Here is a 24,698-nt window from a genome sequence, read left to right as displayed (position 1 = left end):
AACACTGAAACAGTTAAGGTGTCATTTGCTCTTCCAGTGACAGGACTCGGTAATGTCTCTGCTGGAACTGAGCAAATATGAATTTGATGGTTTTCTGTCTGCATATCCAGCAGAACATTCAATCTTTTTGGTGGGGCACCGAGTGGGCAGAGTCATAAAATCACAGTAGAAAATGAGAGTGTGGAGCCCGAGGCGTGTGAAGATCCAGCAGGGGAGAGTCTGTAGGTGTTTCCTGGGCTTCTTATTGAGGAGGGGAAATGTGAAGAGAAACTTCTGAAGGCAAAGTTTCTCCACGTGCCGCGGACATGATGTCTGGGATAAGTTCCCGGCGCCACTGATCCGGGCGCTGAAGTAACCCCTGTGTGTCGGCCTAATCTTTCAGAGACATCGCGGCTCGGAATTGCCTGCTGACCTGCAAAGGACCGGGACGCGTGGCCAAGATTGGAGATTTCGGAATGGCTCGGGACATTTACAGGTACCGTCACAGATCAGTGAGCCAGACAGCAGGCTCCAGTCCGAAGCCCCGGTTCAGTCCAGGCCACTTCCGCACACCTCTCCGTTGTTGATTCTGCACTGAATGAAGTCAGGTTGTTTACAAGTTAAACATGGGAGCCGGCGCACCCTCGGCTCTCATGATGATCTGATGATGTTGCTCAGCAGCCAGCGTCTGCCTTCAGAGAGCGCAGCGCCTCTTGTTGTCTTGCTTCCCCACTTCACGCTCAGAACAGTATTGAACAACTCCATAAACAGACGTTTTAGTTTCAAGGAGCTCTGAAGGGGAAACTTTTTGTGTTTATCTCCCGGTATAAAAAGTCAACCGATCAATTCCACAGCCGGAGTTTGTTTTGCTCTCCAGCTGGAGAAGTGTCTTACTCTTCTGTCTGTGGCATAGTGATGCTGCAGCAGTGAGAGTGTGAAGTCAGCACCGCCTGGCTGAGTTTGGATCATGACTGGATTCAACTCAGGCAGGCAAACTTGAGCTTGTCGTACATGGACTTTAAAACCTGGTCACATCATCAAAAATGAGGCTGAATATCTACTGCATGTGCTCTTAGTTATTGTTGACTGAACAGCTACCGAAGAAATACATTTGCAGAATATGGGGGGAAAAAAGATCTGAAAAGGAAAATTGAAAAAGCTGAGCATGGTTTCTACTGAGATGTTTAAAAATGAAGTTATATGGAAAAATCCTTGTGGAAAAAAGTGCTATTGTGCTGATGTCCTCACAAGGGCCCCCAAAGAAAATAACAATGAAGTTGTTAGAAGAATTGTAAAATGTATCCAAAGGGAAAAATAAAAGTATTTGCAAAATTGTCATTTAAAAAATCACCAAAAAATGACTTTAATGAGCTTGAGTGACTGGAGAAGAGCAAATTGACAAACACATAAATATTTTTTTAAAATAAATGTAAAATATAAAATACATTAAAACATAAAAATAATAATTTTAAAAATAGATTTAACAATGAGAAAGAAAGAACATTATTTTTATTAGCATAGAACACAAAAAATATTTATAAAGTGGGGGAAAATTTTCAGTAAGTCAACGGAAGGAAAGTGGCCATTCAGGTGATGCTGCTATCATTGTGTCCTCCTGGTTATCTTGTGTGTGTGTGTTTGCGTGAGAGAATCGTCGCGCAGCCATGCAGTGGACAGAGAAGGTGATCCGTTAAGATTCAGCACTGAAGTAGCTTCTGGTTCCACTCAGAGATGTTTGACGTTAGCTCGGTTAATATTGACTTTTAATTAGCTTTCAAAGCAGATGGCTTCATCTGCTCTGAAGAAACTCTGAGCTCCTGCAGAGAAAGAATTACTCAGCCTCATTTTGTTTCTGGTCTCAGGAGTGCGCAGAGTTCCTGCTTCCTGGAACTTCCCCTGTGGTGGTGCTGGGGCTTTTTTAACGTGTCTGTCTGACTCGGAGTTTTCTACCTCTCCGCTGCAGTCATGTCGCTTTTGGAGACAAAAGTTCGACAGTGTTCACCAGCAAACTTTGTCAAACAACCTTTAGCATTATAGCTAGGAATTTTCCTTCTTTCTGCCCTTCTGACCGCCCAAAAAAAGAAAAAAAAATGAAACATTTAAAAAGTTTCAAACGGCCACAATGTCCACCTCAGACTGACTGGGATAGACCTAAAACGGCATAACAGATGAAACAGTTCCAGTGTTCCGTAAAAACAGCAGAACAAAAACACAGCGCCGACCTGATTCTCGTCCCTGTTGGCCTCACTTTGTGACAAACAACAGATGCGTCCGAGTGGGATTTGTGACAGTGAAATGCATTTGTTTAGTGTTCTTAACTTCAGGACTATATACCATGCATAATATATCCCTTCCTCTGAGTGAACCCCCGCGTGTTTGTCAACGGCGTTTGAAACTTGCATGAGCACCAGCTCAGCTGTTTTCATCCTCCGTCTCACTGAGGTCTTCTTTTAATCTACATCAGCTCCTCTGCAGCCCCTCAAGGCGTCCCATTATTCGCTGCTCTTTTTTTAACCGTATCCACCGCAGTCTCACGTGACGGCCTTTAAATGGCCACAGACAGGCCTCAACATGGCCAGCCTTTCATCTGGCGACAGACATTACAGCAAGCGAGTCGCCGTGCATCCGGTGAAAACTGTTGCTCAAACTCTTGGGGCGCCGGGTTGAGAGCGCCTGATTTAATTCGGGATGTCAGTCGGCCAGGTGTCGCCGTGTCATTTTCTTTTCAGACTGTTGCCCAAGGCTCCGCTGCTGCAACTCTTCTCAGTGTTTAGTTTCGGTACCAAGCCGGATTGTTTTAAAGCGACCGCGTGTCACTTTTCTTGTTTTACTACGAGCCCCTTTCTCCTTTCCTGCCTTCCTTTCATGCCGTCACGCGGGACACATGTCACAGCAAGGGACCACAGGGGCCCTTTTTTAATGTCAGCTATTTATATTCTGAGGAGAGAGCCGCCGGTGCTCTCGTGAACTCCGCGCTCTCGCATGTCGCGCTGGTAAATAAAAAGCAGAGTAAACAAGCGTGGCAATGAGTTCACCAGGATTTATTTTTATTTCTCCTGTACCTGTAGCCGCTCTTATAGTTGCATCATAGAGGCGGGTAGACCCCGTGAGTTGGGTGTGTTCTTGTACTTCAACCTTTGTGAGAACCTGTGTGAGTATTTAATCACCAGAGTGAGGACATTTTCGCCGGTCCTCACTAAAACTACAAAATACCTAGGTTATTATAATTGGGTTTCAGTTTGGTTAAGAGTACAGGTTAAGGTGAGCCATGTGTTTTGGGGGGTTAGGTTTAGGGTAAGAGGCTGGGGAAACGTTATGTCAACCTCACAATGTCCCCACAGGAACAGCAACACAAACCTGCGTGTGTTCTCCCAGTAGTCATCATCATCATCCGTCCGTCCTGTAACCACTTCAGTGTCGCAGTACAGTAAAAACATGCTGGTCCTGTTGTCATGTACCTCCTCGGGTGCAGTCCAGACTGAGGCAGAGCACTTCTCCTCAGCTGCTCACACAGGAATATATTTCCTGCTTCATTGATCATCTTCGATTGTTGCTCAACTCCGCCGCATATTCTATCTAACACTTCTATCATGGATGTTCATCACTCCTCCAGTGTCGACTCTGATGATGAATTGTCCAGACTCGATGCTCCTCCAGTCTTTCTGGTTGCTCTGACTTGTCTTATGACTCTGACCTTGCGCCAGGTCTATAGGTGACTGGGCCTTGGAGTGTGGTGGGACCAAGCACATGCTGGTTGAGCAGCCAAAATGGCCGCCAAGCTAGTGTTGGTGTGTGCTCCAGGAGCTCTTCTTCAGTGTGGAACTCCAACTTAATGGCTCAGATATGATCACATGATGTCACTTTCCCTTCGGCCAGACTCCCTCCGTTCCATCATACTCATCTAGTCGGATGGTTTTTTTTTTAAACCGCCGGTGTTAATCTGGACGGTCGGCGCTATCATCCCCAACAATCAGATTTAGTGTGTGCGGACACTAAGTGCAGAGAAAGTGGCCAGAACACGGCTCAGCCTGCAAACTTCCTCTCGTCTATATCAGAGATAAGAACCAGCCGGAACCAAGATCGGATCAGAGGACAATACCGGCATCATCTCCAGAGATTTTTGCCGTGTCATATGAGGCAAACACAATCGCCAAATTTACTTTCAATTCCATTTGAATTTGACCAACGGGCTCCTGTCAAAATAAACGCGGTGACATTTGTCGGCTTCTCACATGCAAGTTCCAGCCACCCTGGGGGTCATTTCGGGAAAAGAACGTGAGACACAATTCACGCAACAAAAGCAGCTGACGCACGTGCAAATTCAATGTAGAGGCGCGATTGTTGCACTACAATGTGGGCGTTGGCGATGGGTGTTTCAAGGGTCACGACATTTGTAGCGTCAAACACAGTTGACAAATCTGACCTCAAGTCAAGCTGCGTGTAGTGCAGCAAGCGTCGCCTAGTGTTTAGTTTGAACGTTCAGTTGGAGGGTAACAGCAAATGAAGATGACTCCTGTGTCTGACTGTTTTGTGACGGCACGTCTGTGGCGACAGGGCGAGCTACTACAGGAAAGGAGGGCGAGCCATGCTGCCAGTGAAGTGGATGCCACCGGAGGCCTTCATGGAAGGAATCTTCACATCCAAGACCGACACATGGTGAGTCCTCAGCTAGGACAAACGCTCCTCTAACTCCCCACTTCCAGACGTCTGCACTCCTTCCTTTTCACCTCCCATCCGTCCTTCAACTCCTTTCATCCACACCCCCCCCCTGCTTTCTTAATGACTCGTCCGCCGCCCGCGCCCGGTGTAATCCAGGTCTGCTCGTCCTCGCAGGTCGTTCGGGGTCCTGCTGTGGGAGATCTTCTCGCTCGGCTACATGCCATATCCCAGCCGTAGCAACCAGGAGGTGCTGGAGTTTGTGACCAACGGTGGCAGAATGGATCCGCCCAAGAACTGCCCCGGACCTGTGTACGTAGCTTTGCTGTTGCAGCATCACACCACACCATTGTGAGGTCTGACGTATGCAGAGACATCAGCAGCAAAACACATCCTCTCGCGGCACATGACCACGCGGAAACGTCCCTCGAGGTCCAATTAGGTTTCTCCATCACACAAACAAGAGCTGCCGTCGGAGACCCAGGGAAACCACGCGCTCACATGAAAGACTCAAGACTCAAGATGTTGACACACGGTGACCCCGGAGAAATTTGAGCGCCTTCGCTGCCGAGCCCCTCCTCATGTGCTGCTTCACACTCCATAGAGGAGTCGGACTGGGCGCCCTGGTGTGGGTCCCCTGTGAGCCTGCTGAGTCACGAGTGTTTTTCATGGATGTCTCGGCCAAATATCACAGTGGAGATGATTTTACAGTCTTTTGAGTCGTTGTTTAGACTCAACCTGACACAAAACACGCCTGTTCTATTGGAGCTGCAGGTTGTGTTGATGTCTGCAGAAGAACTGACTGAACATCATGTGGTGGTTTCATAAACACGCAGCTAATGCTGATTCATGTGCTGCTTTAAATTGTTCCACTGACTGTGACTCGATAGCAGTCACATGATGTCATTCCCACGACGTTCCCTGGAAGAGCTAGAACTCCTGCATCAGCACCAGAACAGTATCACGACTCCAAGAAGAGTCACAGCACTTCTCCTCATGGAAATGGAGACAATGTTCCGACTGGTTTCCTGTCCACTCTTGCAGGTACCGGATAATGACCCAGAGTTGGCAGCACCAGCCCGAGGACAGGCCCAACTTCTCCACCATCCTGGAGAGGATCGACTACTGCCTGCAGGTACTCAGACCAGAGAGGTGCAGCAGGCTGCAAATGAAGGGGCGGATTTCTGTCTCAGTCGCTTGTCACTTGGTCCAGAAAAGTGGAGCCAATTTCAAAAATGCAGATGAGCAAGACGGATATGTCTGTTTTGGAGGCAGATGTTAGCTTAGTTACACAAAGAACAACTGAAACAAGTCATGCACATTCAGTCGATGATAAAAAAGACTTGCATTTGGTGTGACCTCCAGTCATAGAGCCAGATGCTTCTGCCAGATCTGGACCTTGTTTCTAGGCGACCTACTTTAAATTGAGGTCCATGCAGCCGTGTGTTCTGAGTGGTTAAACCTGGTCAACAGTCAGAGCGACTCTCTCCACATGTTTACCACACGTATTTCATCTCTGCACCAGGCTTCTGATCCACATTTTGTCTTCCATCCTCTGATTCAGGACCCTGACGTGGTGTCCATGCCTTTGCCTGTGGAGTACGGACCAGTCCCAGAGGAGGAGGAGCAAGCCACCGCGGAACAGGACGACCCCACGGCTCCTACCGTGGTGGTGAAAGCCCAGGTCCCCGATGGCGAGGCGCCACAGCCGCCTCCTTCCTACCCATCAGACGACGCACGGAGAGGCACCGAGGCCTCGGGCACAACCTCGGAGGCCAAAGCACAGACAGCAGCTCCGCCGCAGCCGTGCCTGCATCAGCACCAGCTGCCTCACACGCAGACCTCCATCACCATGACGACCACCAACACCGCCACCTCCACCGCTGCCTCTATTCTGGCAGGCAAGGGAGTGCCGGTCTCTGCGAACCAGGGGCAGGACGGGGGCCACGTCAACCTTGCTTTCACCCAGGGGCATCTGCCCGAGAAGGACGGCCACGGCGGGAAGACGACCAGCCTGTGGAACCCCACGTACGGCTCCTGGTTCCTGCAGCAGCAGCAGAGGAAGCAGCAGCAGCAGCAGCAGCAGAGGCAGGGAGGTGTCGGAGCTGCCATGTCCACCGGGGGAACCATTGGCCGGGTTCCTGGCGAGGGACAAGAGCATGTGGGGCGGACGGTGGCTGAGGTGGCGGGATCTCTGGGACTTCAACACCCGCACAAGAAGTTCCAGCATCAACTCCAGCTGCTGCAGCAGCAGCAGCAGCAGGGTTTCTGCCGGCCGCTGTTACCGCCCCCGCCGCCACCCACCTCCCAGTCGCCGCTGCTCCTAGACTCTGCCGCTCTGCCGCCAGTGCCACTCTACAGACTGAGACGCTTCCCCTGCGGGAACATCGGCTACGGCTACCAGGAGCAAGGCCTGTCTTTAGAAGCTTCTCATGGCAACCCTCCGCCCTCCATGCCTCCGCAGCAAGGCCTCCCATCATCCACCGCCACCGCCGCCGCCCACCACAGGGCGACGACACTGAGCAGGCCAGCTATGTCAGAGGACAGTCGCCCTCTGCTGGTCACCATGGGAACAGTTCATGACCCCCGGCTGCCCAGGATCGAGGGCCACAACGCCACAGTTCTTTAGCCCAGATGCCTCCTTCACCACCTTTTTTGAGGGGGACTTCAGGAAACACTGTGTCAGGACCCTTTTCTGCCGTCATGCTTTTCGGTCCCAGAAAAATAAACGGTAAGGATTCATTTCCGGAGTCCAAGAGGATGATAAAGCACATCGGAGCATCAGGGCGGGTTCAGTTGCAGGTTTGACATGTGAGGATTCACAGACGGGACGAATGGAGAAACAAAGTGGAGCTCATGAGAGGAGCTTTTTCTTTTCAGCTGGTGGAATTTTTGCGTTACACACTGGACGACACGGAGAACGGAAGCCGAAAGCAACATGATCGGACGGTTTTCCAAGACACAGCCCAACATTTGTACCTGGAAAAAAAGAAACACTGGGAACTCGTGTTTGTCGATGTTTGCTTGCTTATTTATTCATTTGTTTGGTTTTGATTTCCGGGCGGCGAAAGGTTTCTTCTTCAAACTCATTGATCCGCTCACCATCGCTTCATTCCCAGGTGCTGGAGAGTTTGGTGAACCAGCTTGATGCAGACAAAAGTAGATGCACATGCTACAGGCAAAACTATAGTTGTAAACCAAAGAGGATCAAGGTTGGTTGTGAGGAAAAGATCCGCTGTGGCACAAGAGACTTACAACGCCTTTATTATGGGATGGATGGTCAACGTCACAAACAAAAGTAAATTATAACATGACAGAATATGGAAGTCAAGTCCATCCAAGTTTGGGTTTTAGGGAAAACATTTGATCATATATTTGATTATAAATGCATTTTATAGAAGAAAATTCTCACATTTTCAAGCAGTTTTATGTTGAAAGTGTAAAATCCATATTATATATTAAAAAACGTAACTTAGATTACGTTAAAGTTTAACAAAATCGCATCATTGGAAGAAGCTGGTTGTCAAACTCTCCGTCCTGCGTTTGTATTTATTGAACATGAAATTTATCACCACTTTCCTTCTTAAATCTCTACATCTGTACTTTCTACCTTTATTTCCTTCAGTTGTGGATGGATTTAGAGTGGATGCAAAAAAACAAAAAAAAAAGACCGGACCCACTCTGTCTCGTCAGCTGTTTTGACTGAAGGACGCGCTGGAAGTGTCGGCGTCGATACCGGGCTGAATGACACGTCCACTTTGGTTCCTGCTTCCCTCTGCAACCGCATCAGAGCCGGAGCGATGATGAGCTGTCACGACGCTCCCAGACTGACTAAGACGAATCCCGGCGACGTGCCGTGACTCCGCGTTTAAAAGAAAAACTGTGTCGCTTCTGTGGTTCATTCTCCGCTCAGCTTCTATGGTTTGATGTACAAAGACCTGTAAATGTTGTAATTATAAAGTATTGTATCATGGCCGTGGTAAACGCCGTTCTTTGCCCTTCAGAACACATTCGCCAAATTAATAAATGACTATATTATAAGCGCCGTGCTGCTGTGTGTTGACCTTGACCGCCTGAACCCTGGAGCCTCACCGTCCCAGATCTCCAACATCAACTCTTCCTCCTTCTGCTTCATGTTAGCAGCTTCACGATGGACAGTGTCAGCGCTAAAGTTAGCGTCTAACTCTGTCACCAAAGGTTTTAACCGCCGAAACATAAGTCGAGATGGATTCATCTGGGACGTGGAACCATGGACTGATTTCAAATGTCACCATCACAGTCACTTCCGCTTCCCTTCATGAGGAATCACCTTGGAATTTCTCCCATCAGCCGTACTTTGAAGTTAATTAGTGCGACGCCGCGTCGGCATGTTTGGCTCAAGGGCTCTTGCCGCGGCCCGACATAACCCTGCCAAAACACCCACATGGACTCAGTTGGCGGGCTGAATGTCATCTGTGTGTTCTTCTGCGACCCATCCCAACTTTTTTTTATCATAAATTTATACATTTTTTTGTTTTAGGTTATTATTGCTCAACCTTTCAAAAAATATATATATTTATATATGTATTATGACACATACTTGGTGTTATAAGTGGCAAGATTGGCAATGAACACCGTAAAAAAAGAAAGAAAAAAACAGCGAAGCTAGCTACTACTTAGCAATGTATTGTCTCTGCTTTATACAACCAAAGTGACTGTCTTTCGTGCAATTTCTGACAGGATCAAAAGAAGATATTTCGCGTCGTAGCCAGGCAGTGTTTTATCAAGTCACTTCATTGAAAATTTACAGAAGCGTAAAAGGAGTACAACGTGTAAAATGTTCCCTCACCTCAAGGCGGTTCCCTTCACCAAGCGTCAGACAAGTACGTTCGGGTAACGCTAACAAGCAGCAGCCACTGTTAGCATCCTCCTGATCACAACAAGAGAGTGACGTGTTTTGACTGAGCGTTCGAATCGATCCTTATTGTTCGAGAATGTTTCGGTTAATCTTCACCAAAGTCTTCTTCTCTTCCTGCCGACGTTGCAGCTGCACCACATTCTTTTGTTTTGAGCTCCAGACCATTTAGTTTGACGAGGATTCAAATTGGCTGTTGGCTCTTCGCACCTGTGGCACCCACCCAAAGCAGCTGGGGATGTAATCGGTCGTGTTGTTGTTTACGGTCCGTGCGGCGACGCAGCTGAGCAACACGCAGGATTATGTGGAGTGAGCCGGTCATTACTGCTGACACGGGGACGTGGACTCCGGCAGGATTATCCTCGCTGAGCTAACGTGCTGAGACTTGTGCGGGCGTCGGCCTGTGTTTGCCAGAGATAACAAGAGTATTCTGGGATGCCAGATGTGCGAGCGCAGCTCTCCACCCTCGTCTTTTTGTGGGGGAAAAATCTCCAGGTTTTTATTCCGATCTCCCACTAAAGAAGAGAAATGTCTGAAGTCTCATCTCTGTGTCGGGCAGTTTTTGTCGGATGGTTTTTGGAGGGAGTGAAATCAAGGCGGCGGTTAGAGGTTAGTTTCACTGAGACAACGCGCCACTCACATCCATGTCGTAAGCTTGCGTTTGATCGGGATCTTCCTTCGTTGCAGACGATGATCTTTACAGGAGCCACAGGACTCACTCAGATGTGTGGGATTCACAGAGAGTCCTCACGTTGAGTGGGAACCTTTTCTTGTCAAGTCATTCTAGTTCGGTTTTTGTCGCTTCTTGCAGTGGACAGAAGTTAGCGTAGCTTACGGCAACGTTGCTATCAACTGTGCTCATGAGGTTAAATCCGGATCTGGAAAAACGTATAGCAGTAATGAATTCATGTTTATTTGACCGTCACCAGTCTGCATTTACAGACCGTCATCGCCAGACGGAAAGACAATCTGCTACGTGACGTTCTGTCATGAATTTGTAAACACCGACAGACTTTGCTGCTTCAGAATCTTTTTTCCTTCCTGGCTCAGACGAGGAAGGCCCCGGTGGGACAATATGGTAAGTACATAGACGTGTCGCCGTTTCATTTGCCGTCCCCAGGGCGACTGTTGCGCGCACTCCCGCCGTCACAACTTGACATTGTGGAAAAAAAGAACAGAGCCGTGTGGAGGATGCAAAGTTAGAACATCCTCCTTTTACTTTTAGGAGCCGCTTTGATGCACCACACGGAACTGGAACACTGCAGCATGAGAGAATGGGACAGGACACAAACGGTGCTGTGGCTTTCCAATGACAGAGGCTCGGACCGGACGGGTCGATACGTGACCGTGACTGAGGATCTCCGGCCACCACTCGCTCTAATTGGTCGGTGTTTTCCTGGAGGGTGGCTCTGATTTCCTCTCGCATAATGAATGGGTTGTTTCCCGCCGAGGCATCCGCACATTGAGGACCTAGCAGTCAACATTTTCCGACTTTAACCACTTGATGTCACTTAAGTGTGAAATGTAATTGGCTAACTTCCTGAGTGCCGGAGGCGCCGTCGATAACAGACGTGGTCCCGTCAGAAAGAAGCAGCTGTTTTGCTACACCGCGGAATCACTGTCCTCCCACTGCCCTGTCCAACTAGTTCAAGCTGAGGGAAAGAAAAAAGTGAAGATTTGGTGAGGAGAGAAGATGGGGACCATATCAAGACCTCCCTGGTTCACAGCGCCCAATATCCCAGCTCTGCCAAGACACAAGTCGGACCCTCGCTCCTGAAACCTCCTCCAGTTAGGGGTCCTAGTTTGGTCCTGGGCCTCCTCCCATTTCAACACATGGAGCAGCGTTGGTTCTATTCCAAGTCTCTCCTGGATGAGACCACAGTTCACAGAGAGAGCTTTGTCCTTTGGCTCAGCTCTTTCTCCACTGTGACAGACCAGTGAAAACGTTCCTTCCCTCACTCAAGAACAAAACCCCAAGACACTAGAACTCCTCCATCTGGGGAAGGATCCCATCTCCAACCAGGATGGTTCCGTTCTGGCTATCATCAACCACCAAGAAGATTTGTCGGGCGACTGAAAGACAGAAGAGGAAAGCTTGCTTTCTTTGTCCAGAGTCTACATCTGAACTCAGGGCGCAAATGAAGCGAGAACGACTTCCTGTTCGTCATTTATCTTGTATTCATTCCAGCCAGAAACATGCATCCACACACAGGGAAAGCAAAGAAATATTTCCACCAGGACACACACCACCTAAATTATTTGATACAAATCTGGCGTTGACGACACTCTATTTCCTCGTATCTGTGAGTTTGTCAGTGCAATCAGATGAAAGTAGTGCAGTGTTGTCGGTTGGCTCTTCCACACCCCCGAAATTCTGATCCAATTCTGTTGATTCCATAAAGTGCCGTACACTCCACCATGTTGCGTGAGTGCAGCAGGGAAGACCGCAGACGTGAGAGAGGGATGGGAAACGCTTCAGCTGCTCTCGTCCACCAGACGGGCGCCGTTGATGCCGCGGTAGGTGACGCGGCTCGGGCGCACCAGCACCCCGTGGCCGGGGCTGCAGGTGAAGTAGCGGCGGCTGCCGACCGAGCCGTCATTCTTCCCCTTGGCGCCTCGGAGTTCCAACCCAAGCCAAAGTCCCGGGGCAAAATCCGCCGTTCCCAGATACCGAATCACCGCCATCTCATTGGCGCTGGTGAGCAGGACTTGCATTCCGACGTGGAGCTGGACCTGACTGTTGAAAACAGGTGAAGGGCTCGCTCGTGCTGTAGCGCCCCCGCCACTCAGCGTGCTCCAGCGGCGCCGGTGAGGATTGGATCGACTCCTTTGTTTGTATGCACGGAAGGTGAAGGAATGAAGCAGGGAAAACACCGTGTTAAAGATTGGTGAGGAGAAGACAGAGAGGGTGAACAAATGAATCAGAAGTAAGAGGACGATTGACGCTCGCGGTTTGACCCTGTTCGCTACAACCGCGATCATGCTGCGGCCATTTCGGAATAAACTCTTGGCCGACTATTGAGCCTGCGGGTGATCAGGGACGCGCTGGCGGGGGAATCACACGCACCTGGTCACAGGACTTCGTCTGCTCGTCTCCTTGGAGGCGGCGATGGCAGAGGACGTGCTGAAGCTGCGGCGCATCGTTCCTGCACAGCAATCCCTTCCTTCATGCACACGTCCCACTCCCAGGATGATTTTCAGATTTCAGCGATCACTCACCACTGAGAGGGCGGCTGAGGCGGGAGGACGAGAGCTCGGAGAGGCAGTCCACTGATCCGTGGATCCTTTTGGGAACAGAGATGAGATAACAATGAGACATTAGGAGGAGCGGCTGAACCCAACCGGAGGCTCAAGGACAACACAAATCAGTCCATTTTGCAGTCATTTATACCCGAGAATAGTAGAAAGTACAGGACTTCTCCAAAACACACTCAACCACCTTGAGCTCAGCTGCTCTTTACCAAATCCTAGTAGGAACAGATATGCGAAGAAGTCAGCAATGCCGTAGTTTCATCTCAGGTAGCAACGGGATCCTTTTGCTGAGGTCCGCCTTGTGTCCCCACCATGTGAAGCACCCTTTTTCGGGGCAGGCAAGCGACACAATGATGTGTTTCTATACACAGGTTGTTCAGGTTGTAGCTAAAGATTACAACAAAGACCAGCACGACAAGGTAGAATAAAGGATGACGGACTTCTTTGTGCTCGCAGACCATGTTGTGAATGTGTGAGTCACCAACGGCAGGAGACCATCACAAGTGCCAGGGAAATGAAGCACAAGTGCTGGTTTCAGCAAATGCTACTCAACAGAAGCCGCATTTCGGCCAGTTCCACAATGTATTTTGCCTGATGTACTGACGTCAATACTGCATCTGAGAAGCTGAAACTTCTGCTGTGATGCCTGACAAGAGGCCACAGCTCATGTGAGTCGTGATCTAAGGAAACAAACTCTTTCCACCGGAAATACTCCTCAAGCGTCTTTCGTACAGGGTTGACTAAAAACAATGGCTGCCGTCGCACCTTACTTGCTTGCTCACTTCCGTCCAGTCCACATCGCCCGTGGGCACGTGACGGGTGAACACCCGTATCATCGCTCCTAGCAAAGCGTACCAATAAATGCTCCGTTTTGTAGAGATGCCCACCATCAGTGCCCCAGCATTTTACAACATCCCCACAAAAGCTCAAGGGAAAACATGACACAAGCCTTTCCTCCCAACAAACTTTCATTTCCATCAGCGGCTGAGGCATAAGAAAGGTGTCATTCAGGCAAGCGGCACATTGGAACCTAGCGACTTTGTTCCTTGGTTTTGATTTCTAGTGAGCAAGTGACTGAGCAAATACTTCAGAACAGGCTATCAGTTTCTCAGCTGGACGTCAAAGCGACAAAGGTTCCAAGCGGGTCAATAGAGTTGCACAAAAATGTGTATTCACAGAGCCCCTTAAGTCACGCTGCAGAGAAAACATCGACCAGAAGGCAGCGCTATTATAACAAACTGTGTTGACCTAGACTGATGTTAGTCCTTTCAATGTGGCATTCAAAACCCAGCAGGATCATCCACCACAGAGAAGCCGCCTCATCTCGGGCACTGACTCGCTGGTGAATACAGATGCCACACAGCTGCCCGCAGATCCCCGGGATTCTCTGATCATCATAACCAACCACCTTGGCACTCGATATCTCTGTCGAGTCAACAATTCACACCGCCAGCTGGGATAATAAGGCCTCTCGCGGAGTGGTCTGGCTGCTGGTGATTATTTGAAGATGAGTGATGTTCGAGGAGCTCCCGAGCTGGTTGGGTCATGAACCGACGTGGGGCAGGGACAAAAGGGACTCATTAAGGACACGACTCTACTGAGGCCCCGAAAACTGCCAGTGAGCGAGGCCGAATTAAGATGTGACAGGTGCATAATTCGACAAAAAAGTGTGCTGTATTTTGAATTTAAAATGAAGGGAATCAGCAGGTCTGTTTGATCTCAGCCCACTGCTGCTCGCAGCTGTCAATTCAGTTGCTGATTCTGTCACCAGGACAAGAGAGAGTCCACTGTTGGAACCCTTTTGGCAAAAGTCTTTACAGGCCAGTCAGAGGGTTGAGGGTTTGAACAGCCGTAATTTCCGGACTATTAGCCGCTACTTTTTTCTCAGAGTCTGAACTCTGCGGCTTATACAACAGTGCAGCTAATATATGGATTTTACAGGCTGAAATCAAAGGCTTTTTATTTACCCATAAAGCACTAAAAATGTGCTGTTTTCGCCCGCGTGTTCGCAGCCCCAGTAACAGAGACGATCTCCCGAAGGACCGGAGAGGAGAAGCAGCAGCTGAGACCAGCTGTGGTGTCGGAACTTCGCGCACTAAGTGTTCAATGTGAATAAAAGATGTGAGAGTTCATGATTCAAGTTCAGAACATTGCACAGTTTGTTTCATGGGTCAGTCTCATTGCCAACCCCCGTTTTCAAAACTAGTTTTGAAAAGCTCTTTTAAGCCTGGTGAACCACTGACCTTTCTACGGCACAGACAGCACCACTGCGTCCACGGATTATCATGTATGAGCGAGATCTATTTTCCTTCTTAAATTTAGTGGGTGCGGCTAATATTCTGACGGAAATTACGGTTATTACCCTTCAATGCGCTTGACACCCAGCAGCAAGTGCTCTAGGAAAAAAACCTCAGGTCTCCTTCTGCTGCTTTGACACTGTCCCATACATGCCACTCATGACAGTGAGTTAACTCACCATGAGCGGCTCAATCTTTCAGGGCTCCTAGAAAACAATTCACAAACAGGGTGAGATCACTGCAGTAGCTTCATTCACAAGTCGTGACGGAGGCATGTACTTCAGAGGGAGCCAGGCCTACTCCATGATGCAGCACGCTAACAGAAGGCACGTTTCTAATTGAAGAGCCGGGGGTGATAGAATATGAATTAAATAAATCTGCTGTCAAATATGAAGCCATCCCCACAGTTATCTTTGTCTGCGCTGACTAACTTGGCTCAGGACAAAGATTTAGGAAAGCGTCCTGCTATTGCTGCCACAGCGACTTGGCAGCAGATAAACAAGACTACTTTCCATTAATTACAAATAACAGTGACTCACTGCCAAGCGTCGACAGCTCGGCGTGTATTTTTGACAAGCCGCAATTAATAACCGCATCAGTTTGCTGTTCTTCTCATTTGCCGTCATTTTGGAACAACTGATGGCTGACATCATCGTGTTGCTTCTGTGCAGATGATGTGGTCGGTTTGCATCGAGCCGTGACCTCAATTTTTCATTGAGAGTGAAGTGACTGGAGGGAGCAAATGTGTCCCTCCGATCCCCATTCAATATGGAAGACTTTCATCTTGACAAGAGAGAATGCAGAGTGGTGCAGTAACAGGTGGGAGGTGGCAGGAAACAGGGAGCCAAGTTGAAGGTGGAGCAGAGGCAAGTTAACACTTCGGGTTGATCCACTGAGCTTTCTTTGATAGGTGAAGTGGGGTGAGAAAAGGGAGAAGGTGGGCCGCAAAGCGGTTGCTGCATGCGCAACAAGTCTTACTCGTAAGACCAGCGTCTCTGGATCCATCAGCTCCTTCAGCCGCGGCATCAGGTTATAGACTTGTTTGTCCCGTGGCGATGCAGCAGGCAGCCTTCAGCAGCACTTCACTGAACTGTCCAACACATGTTTGGGTACAGGTGTATGGGTCGGCACGCTTTTAGATATCGCTCTTGAATTTCACGTCACTTTTCATATTTAAATATAATAGTTAACTAAGTGTAGAGATGAGAAATTCAATGTTTCACGTCTCTGGTAGAAGCCGAATCTCCAAATCATGATACAAATTGTCAGTCTTGTGATGAAAAACCTTTTCACAATTCTCTCTTCTAAAAAAAGGACTGACATTTTGTATTAACTATTATATTTAAATATGAAAAGTGACGTAAAATTCAAGAGCGGTTGTTTTTCATTGCCTTATTGAAGATGTCACTAATACTTTGACCGCTTTAGAATTTGTTGATGGTCCCTAACTGATGCCGGGTCGTAGCATTAGCGCTACCTGTGAGAGTGTGTCTGCGATCAGTGAACCCTAATGGGGGACGCAGAAGAGGGTGCCGCCACCAATAATGTCCAACTATTTTCACTAGGGTGTTTCGCCGAGGCGCCAGTGCAGTGTGAGACCTGCATGTGTTGATGTGAACCAAGGCAGACAACGGCGTCAGAGAACCTATGAGGACCACTCCATCTAATAAAATAAACACGGATCCAGAGAGTCAGAGTCGACCAGTATCATTATCAAAGATTCCCTGTATTAAAAATAAGTTTAAACTACGATTGTCAACCAAAGTCCACCACACTCTCCACATCTGTCACACACCTGTGTCGGTTGTTAAACGCCGCGGAGCTGGAGAGTGCAGCGTCGCCGTCGCAGTCTCGTCATGTTCATATGTGTAAGTCCAATGCAGCTAGTGACCCGTGTGTTAGTCGGATTTATCGTGAGATGCAGAATTGGCATCGTGGAGATTGTGTTTGCCGGTATATCGTGTACGATATAAGTTATCGCCCATCCCTAATGCCTGCAACTTCGGCATCCACTGAACCCCAACCGTTCTATTTGAACGTCAACAAATACCACGGGAGGGAAAACACTGGCGTCAATTGAAACGCCTACACGTCAACAATGGAACGCAAAAGCCCACTTGAGGATCATCAATATGTTAGGCCTGGCAAACTGCACAAGAGAATCACAAGAGAAACCAAGCATAGAACTGTGGAGACCCCTTGCCAGAAGGGATGTATCTCCCAAAAGTCCTTTACAATAGTGTAAAGCATCACCAAAAAATGAAAACATACAAGATCTTTGAGCCTAGAATGTTTCCACAAAACCGAAGGTGACAGCTGAGTCTCAAACTTCCACAACAGTCTTCCCGAATAAATAAAAAGACAGACACAATCCTGAGGATTCAGGAGGAAACAAGGAAAAAATGTAACACAGGAAACGAGCTCGACAGAAAGAGAGGTGAGCGGAACAGAGCAGGTGCGAATTATAGATCACCCCTTTCACACCAAACACCGGAGGTAAATGGTGTCTGCCAGCGTCTTTCTCCACCGCCACCACCACCCAAGTGATGAAGATGTTATTTACCCAACCGGGAAACCTTGTTGGCTTTTGCTTCAGCCATCCATCTGAATTTCACACACAACCAGTGGAGCAGACAATAACTAATGGCGCGCCAAATGCTTGCAATACTGTGATTAATCGGAAAGTGAAACAAAGAAGGCAGCGACTGTAGATTCAATTAATTGGCTGCTTTACATTTCCATGATGGGCTCCAGTGGTGCACAAAAGCTGCAGCATTTGTTTCCAAAGATGCAAATATAATGGAAATGGTTGAGCCTTTCTTCCGCTAATGTGATGTTTGAGCAACATTAATCTGCAGCCTGTTGGACACCGAGGACATCGTGGAGAAATTCAAAAGGACCTTCTGTCCTCGAGTGGAAATGTTTTCTCTTGTGAGGGTGGGGGGAAAGTATTTGAAACTTGTGTCAGAATCCAATATTTACAGACAGCTATTCGCACACGGACCTTTTCATTTTGGGCTGGTGTATAATTTCTGCTCTGTGAATCTGCATACTAATGTGTTTACCGAATAATACATCAAGTCGGAGACGGCTGGTTCAAATGCACAATAGGAGCAGATTGCACATATTACACCAAAGTACAAGACGCTGAGCAGCATCCTCGGAGAAAAGTATTTTCTGGTGACAAACGTTTTTTTGAAGGAAGCGTTGGAACAAAAATATGAGTTGAATTTCAGATGTGGCCTTTGGAGTAAACGGGAGCAGATTCCACTGCGTAGCAATGATTTATGCTAACCAAAACGGCAAGCTAATGCATGACTGTTATGGTCTGTCAAAAGTCCTTCATAGCTGAGACTAATTTCCACATCCTCAGGCAACATGTCAAGCTAGACCAAGTTCCCTAACGCACTGCAGCAGCTAAAGCACTGACAATTACCACTATAAGATCCCAATCTGATGTCAGAACTGAGGGCTCTGATTAATGGCCACAAAAGGCCCGCGGGCCAGGCTTTTCACATAGCAGATTACATCATATTAAGGAGGGTAGTGGCGCCAATGAAGGTAGTTCTATTCCGTACATTATAGAACTGTGAACTTTCAGGTCAGTAGTATTCTCACTGCTTCCATCCCATCTTTGTTCCGCAAGAAAGAGAGTCACTTATTTTTGTGTCGTGTTTCTGGGTGGCTGACTCCAGTGAGTCAAACATAGCTGCTTTCTTTACCTCGACAATTGAGCTTTTTGATGAGAAGTGCTAACATCTGTGTTACTGCAGCTCATTTCACAACCAAGCACCAGTCCAACAGTTGAATTCTAAAGGAGGAACCAGTCAAAATGGAAGATTGTCTGAACCCTGACATCAGATCCGAGCGGCCTGCAAACATTCAAACCACTCTCCTTACTCAGCAAACAGCCCATATACATTTCTCTCTGAGCACCTTCAATCCAAACAGCTGACGTCCACATTAGCGATTAGCCACACTGAACGGCAGCGCTGACCCACTTGCCTCATTACTGGGTGCCACATTAAATTGAGGAGTCACGTCGAAGCGGAGCCCGGGGCTTCACAAATCTCCCCGTCGTTCGTCACAAGAACGGAGCGTTTGCGGAACAGAGGGGCAAAATCAAATACATCAAAGGCTCACACAAATGACACTGTCAAAGGAGCTCATTAGCCCTATCAGATGTATTGATGGCTGCGATGAAACTACCTCGGGCCGGCAAGAACGGGAACTTTAGACAAATATGGAAGGATTCCCTGCCAGATGGGTTTGCAATGACAAGTCATAAACAAGTCAGTGGACTCACCGCTGCACACGAGACGGCGGGGCAAAGACGCCATGCTTCTCCGGGCAACTGAAGTACCTCACGCCGCCGACGGAGCCGTCGTTTTTTCCGCTGGGTTTGTCCAGTTCAATGCCCAGCCACAGCCCTGAAACACAGATGCAAGTTTGAAGTTTGCAAGAATAGCAGTCGAGTGAGGGTGGGGTCGGCGTGGGACGTAACGGTCAGCAGAAACTTTTCGTCCGATTCTTTCATGAAGTGGAATTGGCCATCTGCGACCAGATCTTCCAGTGCATTTGGAGAACACTAAAATGCACCTCTCCTCGCAACAAACCTTTTTGTGTCAACATCAATAAATAATTTCACTCAATGACAAACAATTTCAAGCACAATAAAAAAAAAGCTAGCGTTCGTGGGAAGAGATCCAGGATCGGACATGTGCTCCAGGCTCCAAGACTAAAATCGGCCTCCCGCGAAGTGAACTACAAGGTTATTTAGCTAAATATCCCTCCTTTTTGCTCCGTCTTTCAGACACAATATGAGCTAACATACCGACTGGATGCAAGAGCGGCTTCAGATTGAGTTGCTAAAAACAATGACTAGTCTGACAGCAACACTAACCTTGACACTTAGATTCTAAGGCAACTAGAGGTCCAAAAAGAGTACCTTTTTAATGTGTGCCCAAAACAAGGTTGACTTAAGTAACAAAAGCCACAGATTTTCTGATGTAACGTCAATGTAACAGCTCGATTATGTAGACCACAATATGCAAGAGTGGGATATGACAGGGTCATAGCGTCAGCACGCTTCAGGCAACATTTGAAGTAGAAAACTGAAGTTGAAAAATCTGAACGGTGGCGTCCGGATTGCAGATGTATGCAGGGCAAAGAGGGGAAATGGATGAGAAGTTGCTGACATTCTGATAGACCCCTAGACGCTGGTGTCCAAATATTGTTTTGCTCTTTAACATGTTTCCACAGTAGCTAAATGGCAGTCCGATCCGTCAGCTTGACTTTCCACTCACTTCAGACCCGTACCCAGGGGACCGATCTTTGCAAGCCAGACTTGAGAGGTGGGGGAACCCGTTTTGGGTTAAGGGTTATTTTGAACATCAAGAAATGTCTCAAGAGGTGAAACATTTGATTCAATTGTAAAGTCTACTACAACATGCATTTCTTCTTCCACCTATATATGACACCTAAGGAGTCAGAGTGGTGTCTCACATTGGCAGAAACTTTGTCCTGTAACCAGCAAACTATCTTCTTAAAAATTCATTGGGCTCATCGCACGTGCTCCATGTGGCCCTCTGGCATTCCTCTCTCTACCAGCTCTCAGCATTCAGCCCTCCAGCGCCCATTTACTTCTTTAATCTGATCCTGCGGTGGGAGTGTAATCTCTCTTCACAGCAGGAAGCCTGAGCTACATCTCACCCGACCAGCTCATGCTATGTCAGGCACTGACACTGTGGCCTGCGTCGCATGATTCGGTGCCACAAATCTTACCGGCATGAGCTTCTGAAACGCATCATGCGTCAACACTGTACTCCAGCGATAACAATTGCTAATAAGGGCTCGACAAAAAAGACAAAGTGAATCTCATTAGGGCCTAATTAACGCACAACCAAGATGATCTGATTTCACGAGTCCTTTTTAATATCGGAATGAAAAGAGAAAGTTCCACTGAACTCTTTGAGGCGCTCAACAAGGAGAGGAGCGAGAGAGAAACAGCAAAGGCATCACTGTTCTGAGTATCAAACAGAAACTTTGGACTGAATTCCCTTCAAACGCGTCCGTCAAGTGGTGTGAGATGTGTTGGTACTTATTCATGCATGTCTGATGCCAAGGCAGAACTACTTCCTAAATATTAATGAACAGCATGAGATGCTTCCTGCTTAAGGTTCAATTACTTTTCAAAGTATTTTTATGCCAGTATTTGCTTTTCCTTTGCAGGATTCAGATTCTGCAGCTCATACAAAACAAGTAGATCAGGACTTTCTCTCAATGCTGCGAGAGGTTCTTTGAAGAGCAAAAGAAGGGTCGTCTCAGGGGGGTTGGCTCTGCACCAAATAAAAGCATCCGCACGCAAACTGTATTAGGAAGAAGCATCCATCCTTTATCATTTCTTCATACATTACTTAATGTCAACTTTTGGATTCCAAGTGAGGAAACAAAAAAGGACAGATATGACTTATTAAAGGGAAGATAAATCTTTAAACCCGCCTTTGAAGTTATTATTTGGGGGTTTCACAGGACTTGAAAGTAGAGGCAGGAGTAGGAGCCAAGCATCTTCCTCTGTTTCTGAACCGTTTCCATGCAGTGAGGCGACTACTGGGCTTCGTTGAGAGCTCTGCCCGATGAAACACTTCAATTAAAACACTTACCACAGCGAGCCAAGCCACAATGGGGATTAAAGTCCATGTTTTGGCAAAATATTAATACAGTGGGGGATTTTTTCATTCAAACAGACTGTTGGATCAGTCAGCGTGTACGCACAAGAGGGACGGGGGTGTGAATTGTCCAAAATGGGTTTGTGCTGGTTCAGCGCAGCCAGGACCATTTTGTGACCCAAATCTTTTGATTCATTATCACACCAGGGCTAATACAGGACCTTAAGAAGGCGATCTTAAATCAGAGATTAGACATTCACAGGATAATACATCACGTCGCAGGGGCAGCGGGACGCCTCCTCAACAACCCTCAACATCAGAAGTGAGATTGTGTTGGGCGAGAATGACTGGTAGCGTAAAGGTACGTGACTTGGCAACACTTCCACTGGTCCCCGGCCAAAAGAAGGTCACCAACACCCGCCTTGTTGTGTTAAAAAAAAATAAGACAATCTCCTCGGGTCAGTCCAAAGTCACTGAAAAGTCAAAATGGTGGATCGGAGAGGAATAACTGTATCCTTTACCAACAGTAGGAAAAAGAAAAACATTTGGTCCTTCAGAAGAGCCATCAGCTCAGTGAGTCACAAATCCCTGTATAACTGCTACGGTCCGCTTCTCTTCTGTTCCCTCTCTGCATGTATCAGGGTAAACAGTGAAGCGGCCATCTTGCCCTAAACATGTCACATCCCCTGCTTTCATTGTAGCACAAGCTCAAGAAACCACGCCTCCACATGTAAATCAGTAATATTTGCAGACAAAAAAATCTTCCGATAATAATCGCAAGGCTCTTCTCCTCTCACGACCAAAAGCTTCACATCAATCCATGTAGACTAGGCTTGTCTAAATTCTTGGGACCCTTTGTAGCTCTTTATCAGGTTCAATAGAAGATCTTGTGAGTCAAAAAAAGCCATAAAGCTGAGCTACTACGCATGTGGTGATGCCGAGAGCTCACCTGGTGCAAAACTGGTCGTTCCACAGAACTTGACCATCCCAGTCCTCTGGCCGACAACAAGGACCCTCTCCCCAACACGCAGCTCAGATCCTTCAAACACAGAGCTGCTGGCTGAAGGGGTTCGACTCCTAATACCTGGAGTAGAGACAACCTCAGCGGGATTCTAATATCCGGTAGAACACATATCAATATAGACAGAGGACTCACCTAATGGTGGAAGTGCTAAGGTGCCAGGAGAAGGACGGAGGGCAGGTGAGGGAGCCGCTCGAGAACTCTGCGACGCTCGCTCTCGCCGCTGCCTGGCAGTAAAGCGCGGTCTTGGAGTTGGTCTGTGTCTGGAGGTTGGCGTGGGCCGGGAGTCCAGGGATGAGGAGGAGGAGGACAAAGAGTGGGATACGACACCTGACAATGAAAAGAAAGCTCAGCACCTCTGCTAACTTGGATCAGTCAGAAAAGAAGGTAGTGCTTTATTCCAACCACATAAGCAAGACAGGACGGACAGTTTCCATGCAGAGCGCATCGCTGCAACACACGGTGAAGATATTCCCGACCACTCATCAAAACAGTGTACATTAATGAGCAAAAACAGTGCGTCCGTTTTCATATCCTTCATAGCAATCCTACATTACACCTCGGAAATGAGGGGGCAACTCAGAATCCAACTTTGGAGCATGAGTGTACTCAATGTTCAGTATGTTAATTCATGTTAGCGTTCACACTGCAGTCTCAAAGTGACACCCAACAGTGAACGCACTCTTCATCTGTCCACCCAGGCCTGCGCCCTCGATTCACTGCGTCGGGGTTAAAAATAAACCGTGGTGCATTAGTCATCATCATATTCCTCTTAATGTGGCGCCGCCCGTGGCAGATCCGGACAATTACAGCAGAGCTCTCTTTGAAATCCACTCAGCGCTGGTGAATATTTCAAAAGCACAAATAAATAAGAGTCGTGTTGTTTTTAAACACAACAGAGAAAAGGGAAGCCCGATCTTCCCCCCCCCCCTCGCCCAAACCTCTTCACCCTCCACCCCAGCTATTTGCATGCAGGACCTCATTAGGCTTTTAATTTCCTCAGACCTTTACAAGCCACAAGTTCATTAAGTGTGCAGCTCTCGGACGCTAATTGATTAGATCTGAGCGCTGTAAGACTAGACCAGGAATCCGTTACTAATGAAGCGGAAATCCAGTCAAATCAAAGTTCGCTCTGACGGAAAGGAAGATTCATTCGCAGATTATTTCTTGTCAAAACAGCTGCTAAGTGCATCCTTGTATCCATGACTGGTTCTTTTTTGCAAGAGGGGTCCAGGTCAGTTTGTTTTAGGTCATTGAGAAATGGGTCCCATTTTCCACAGGGCCCCACAGTGTCCCTGCTACCCTTTACGGCAGACCAGGGCAAAGTGCCCAGGGGCCAAATGCGGCCTTTTGACTGTATGTGGTCCTCCTGGAGTCAGAGTAAAACTATAAAACTGACATTGTTGTGTCTGGCATTTTTGTCTTGTGCATTTGTTTTGTTCATTATGATGCAACTGAAACATAACTTTCTTGTTTGGTTAGTTTTCTGAATTGTTTGTCTTGTCCGTTGGCTATTTTAGAAGTATTTCTTGTCCCTTAAAATACATCAGAATTGAAAGATTTTGAAACACATCAAAATGGAATGTGGTTTAAATTGAATAAAACACAAACAAACCAACATTTTCTGTGTATTTTAAAGTGTCATTTCATTGTCACATATGATGTCATCACTTGTTTTTTATTTTTTCCAATTTTCTCTTACCCTCCTTTTTTTGGGTTTGACGGTCACAATATATAAACTGGCCCCTTAGGAAATGTAAATCTGCTTTATGGGAAGGCGTGAAGTGATGAGTCACTGTTTCATCCTCTGGTTCAACAACAGTGTCTGCTGTAGCGTTACGAGCGTCCTAGCTCTGTTTATTTCACAGATTAACATTTGTCCAACTCTCTGCATCAAGGTACAGCCACAAAGCTCCACCAGGACTGAAGAT

General features: G+C 47.6%; 2 protein-coding genes across 4 annotated transcripts in view; one reads left to right on the top strand and one right to left on the bottom strand.

Annotated features, from left to right (window-relative positions):
* Positions 1 to 8,672, top strand: part of alk (ALK receptor tyrosine kinase) — a 320,052-nt gene extending 311,380 nt beyond the window's left edge. Inside the window, exons 25-29 of the mRNA XM_053846084.1 lie at positions 383 to 475; positions 4,534 to 4,635; positions 4,813 to 4,947; positions 5,680 to 5,770; positions 6,200 to 8,672. Of these exons, the coding sequence (XP_053702059.1) occupies positions 383 to 475; positions 4,534 to 4,635; positions 4,813 to 4,947; positions 5,680 to 5,770; positions 6,200 to 7,264 (1,486 nt within the window). The 3' untranslated portion in view covers positions 7,265 to 8,672. The remainder of the gene's footprint in view (positions 1 to 382; positions 476 to 4,533; positions 4,636 to 4,812; positions 4,948 to 5,679; positions 5,771 to 6,199) is intronic.
* Positions 1 to 24,698, bottom strand: part of LOC128747864 (CAP-Gly domain-containing linker protein 4-like) — a 58,658-nt gene that overhangs the window by 12,545 nt on the left and 21,415 nt on the right. For 2 of the 3 annotated variants that reach the window (XM_053846087.1, XM_053846086.1), the window contains exons 10-14: positions 22,903 to 23,097; positions 22,696 to 22,830; positions 19,385 to 19,508; positions 12,749 to 12,813; positions 12,597 to 12,675 (exon numbers count right to left, since the gene is read on the bottom strand). In XM_053846087.1, coding sequence (XP_053702062.1) covers positions 12,597 to 12,675; positions 12,749 to 12,813; positions 19,385 to 19,508; positions 22,696 to 22,830; positions 22,903 to 23,097 — 598 coding nt within the window. Of the gene's footprint in view, positions 1 to 4,813; positions 12,357 to 12,596; positions 12,676 to 12,748; positions 12,814 to 19,384; positions 19,509 to 22,695; positions 22,831 to 22,902; positions 23,098 to 24,698 lie in introns of those variants that run through there. The other variant, XM_053846085.1, reaches the window with a different exon arrangement.

This window comes from Synchiropus splendidus, chromosome 16 (assembly GCF_027744825.2).
Source record: "Synchiropus splendidus isolate RoL2022-P1 chromosome 16, RoL_Sspl_1.0, whole genome shotgun sequence".
In the NCBI taxonomy this organism is placed as follows: Eukaryota; Metazoa; Chordata; class Actinopteri; order Syngnathiformes; family Callionymidae; genus Synchiropus; species Synchiropus splendidus.
The sequence above is the reverse complement of the archived record's forward strand: the minus strand, read 5'-3'. Positions and strand labels throughout refer to the sequence as shown.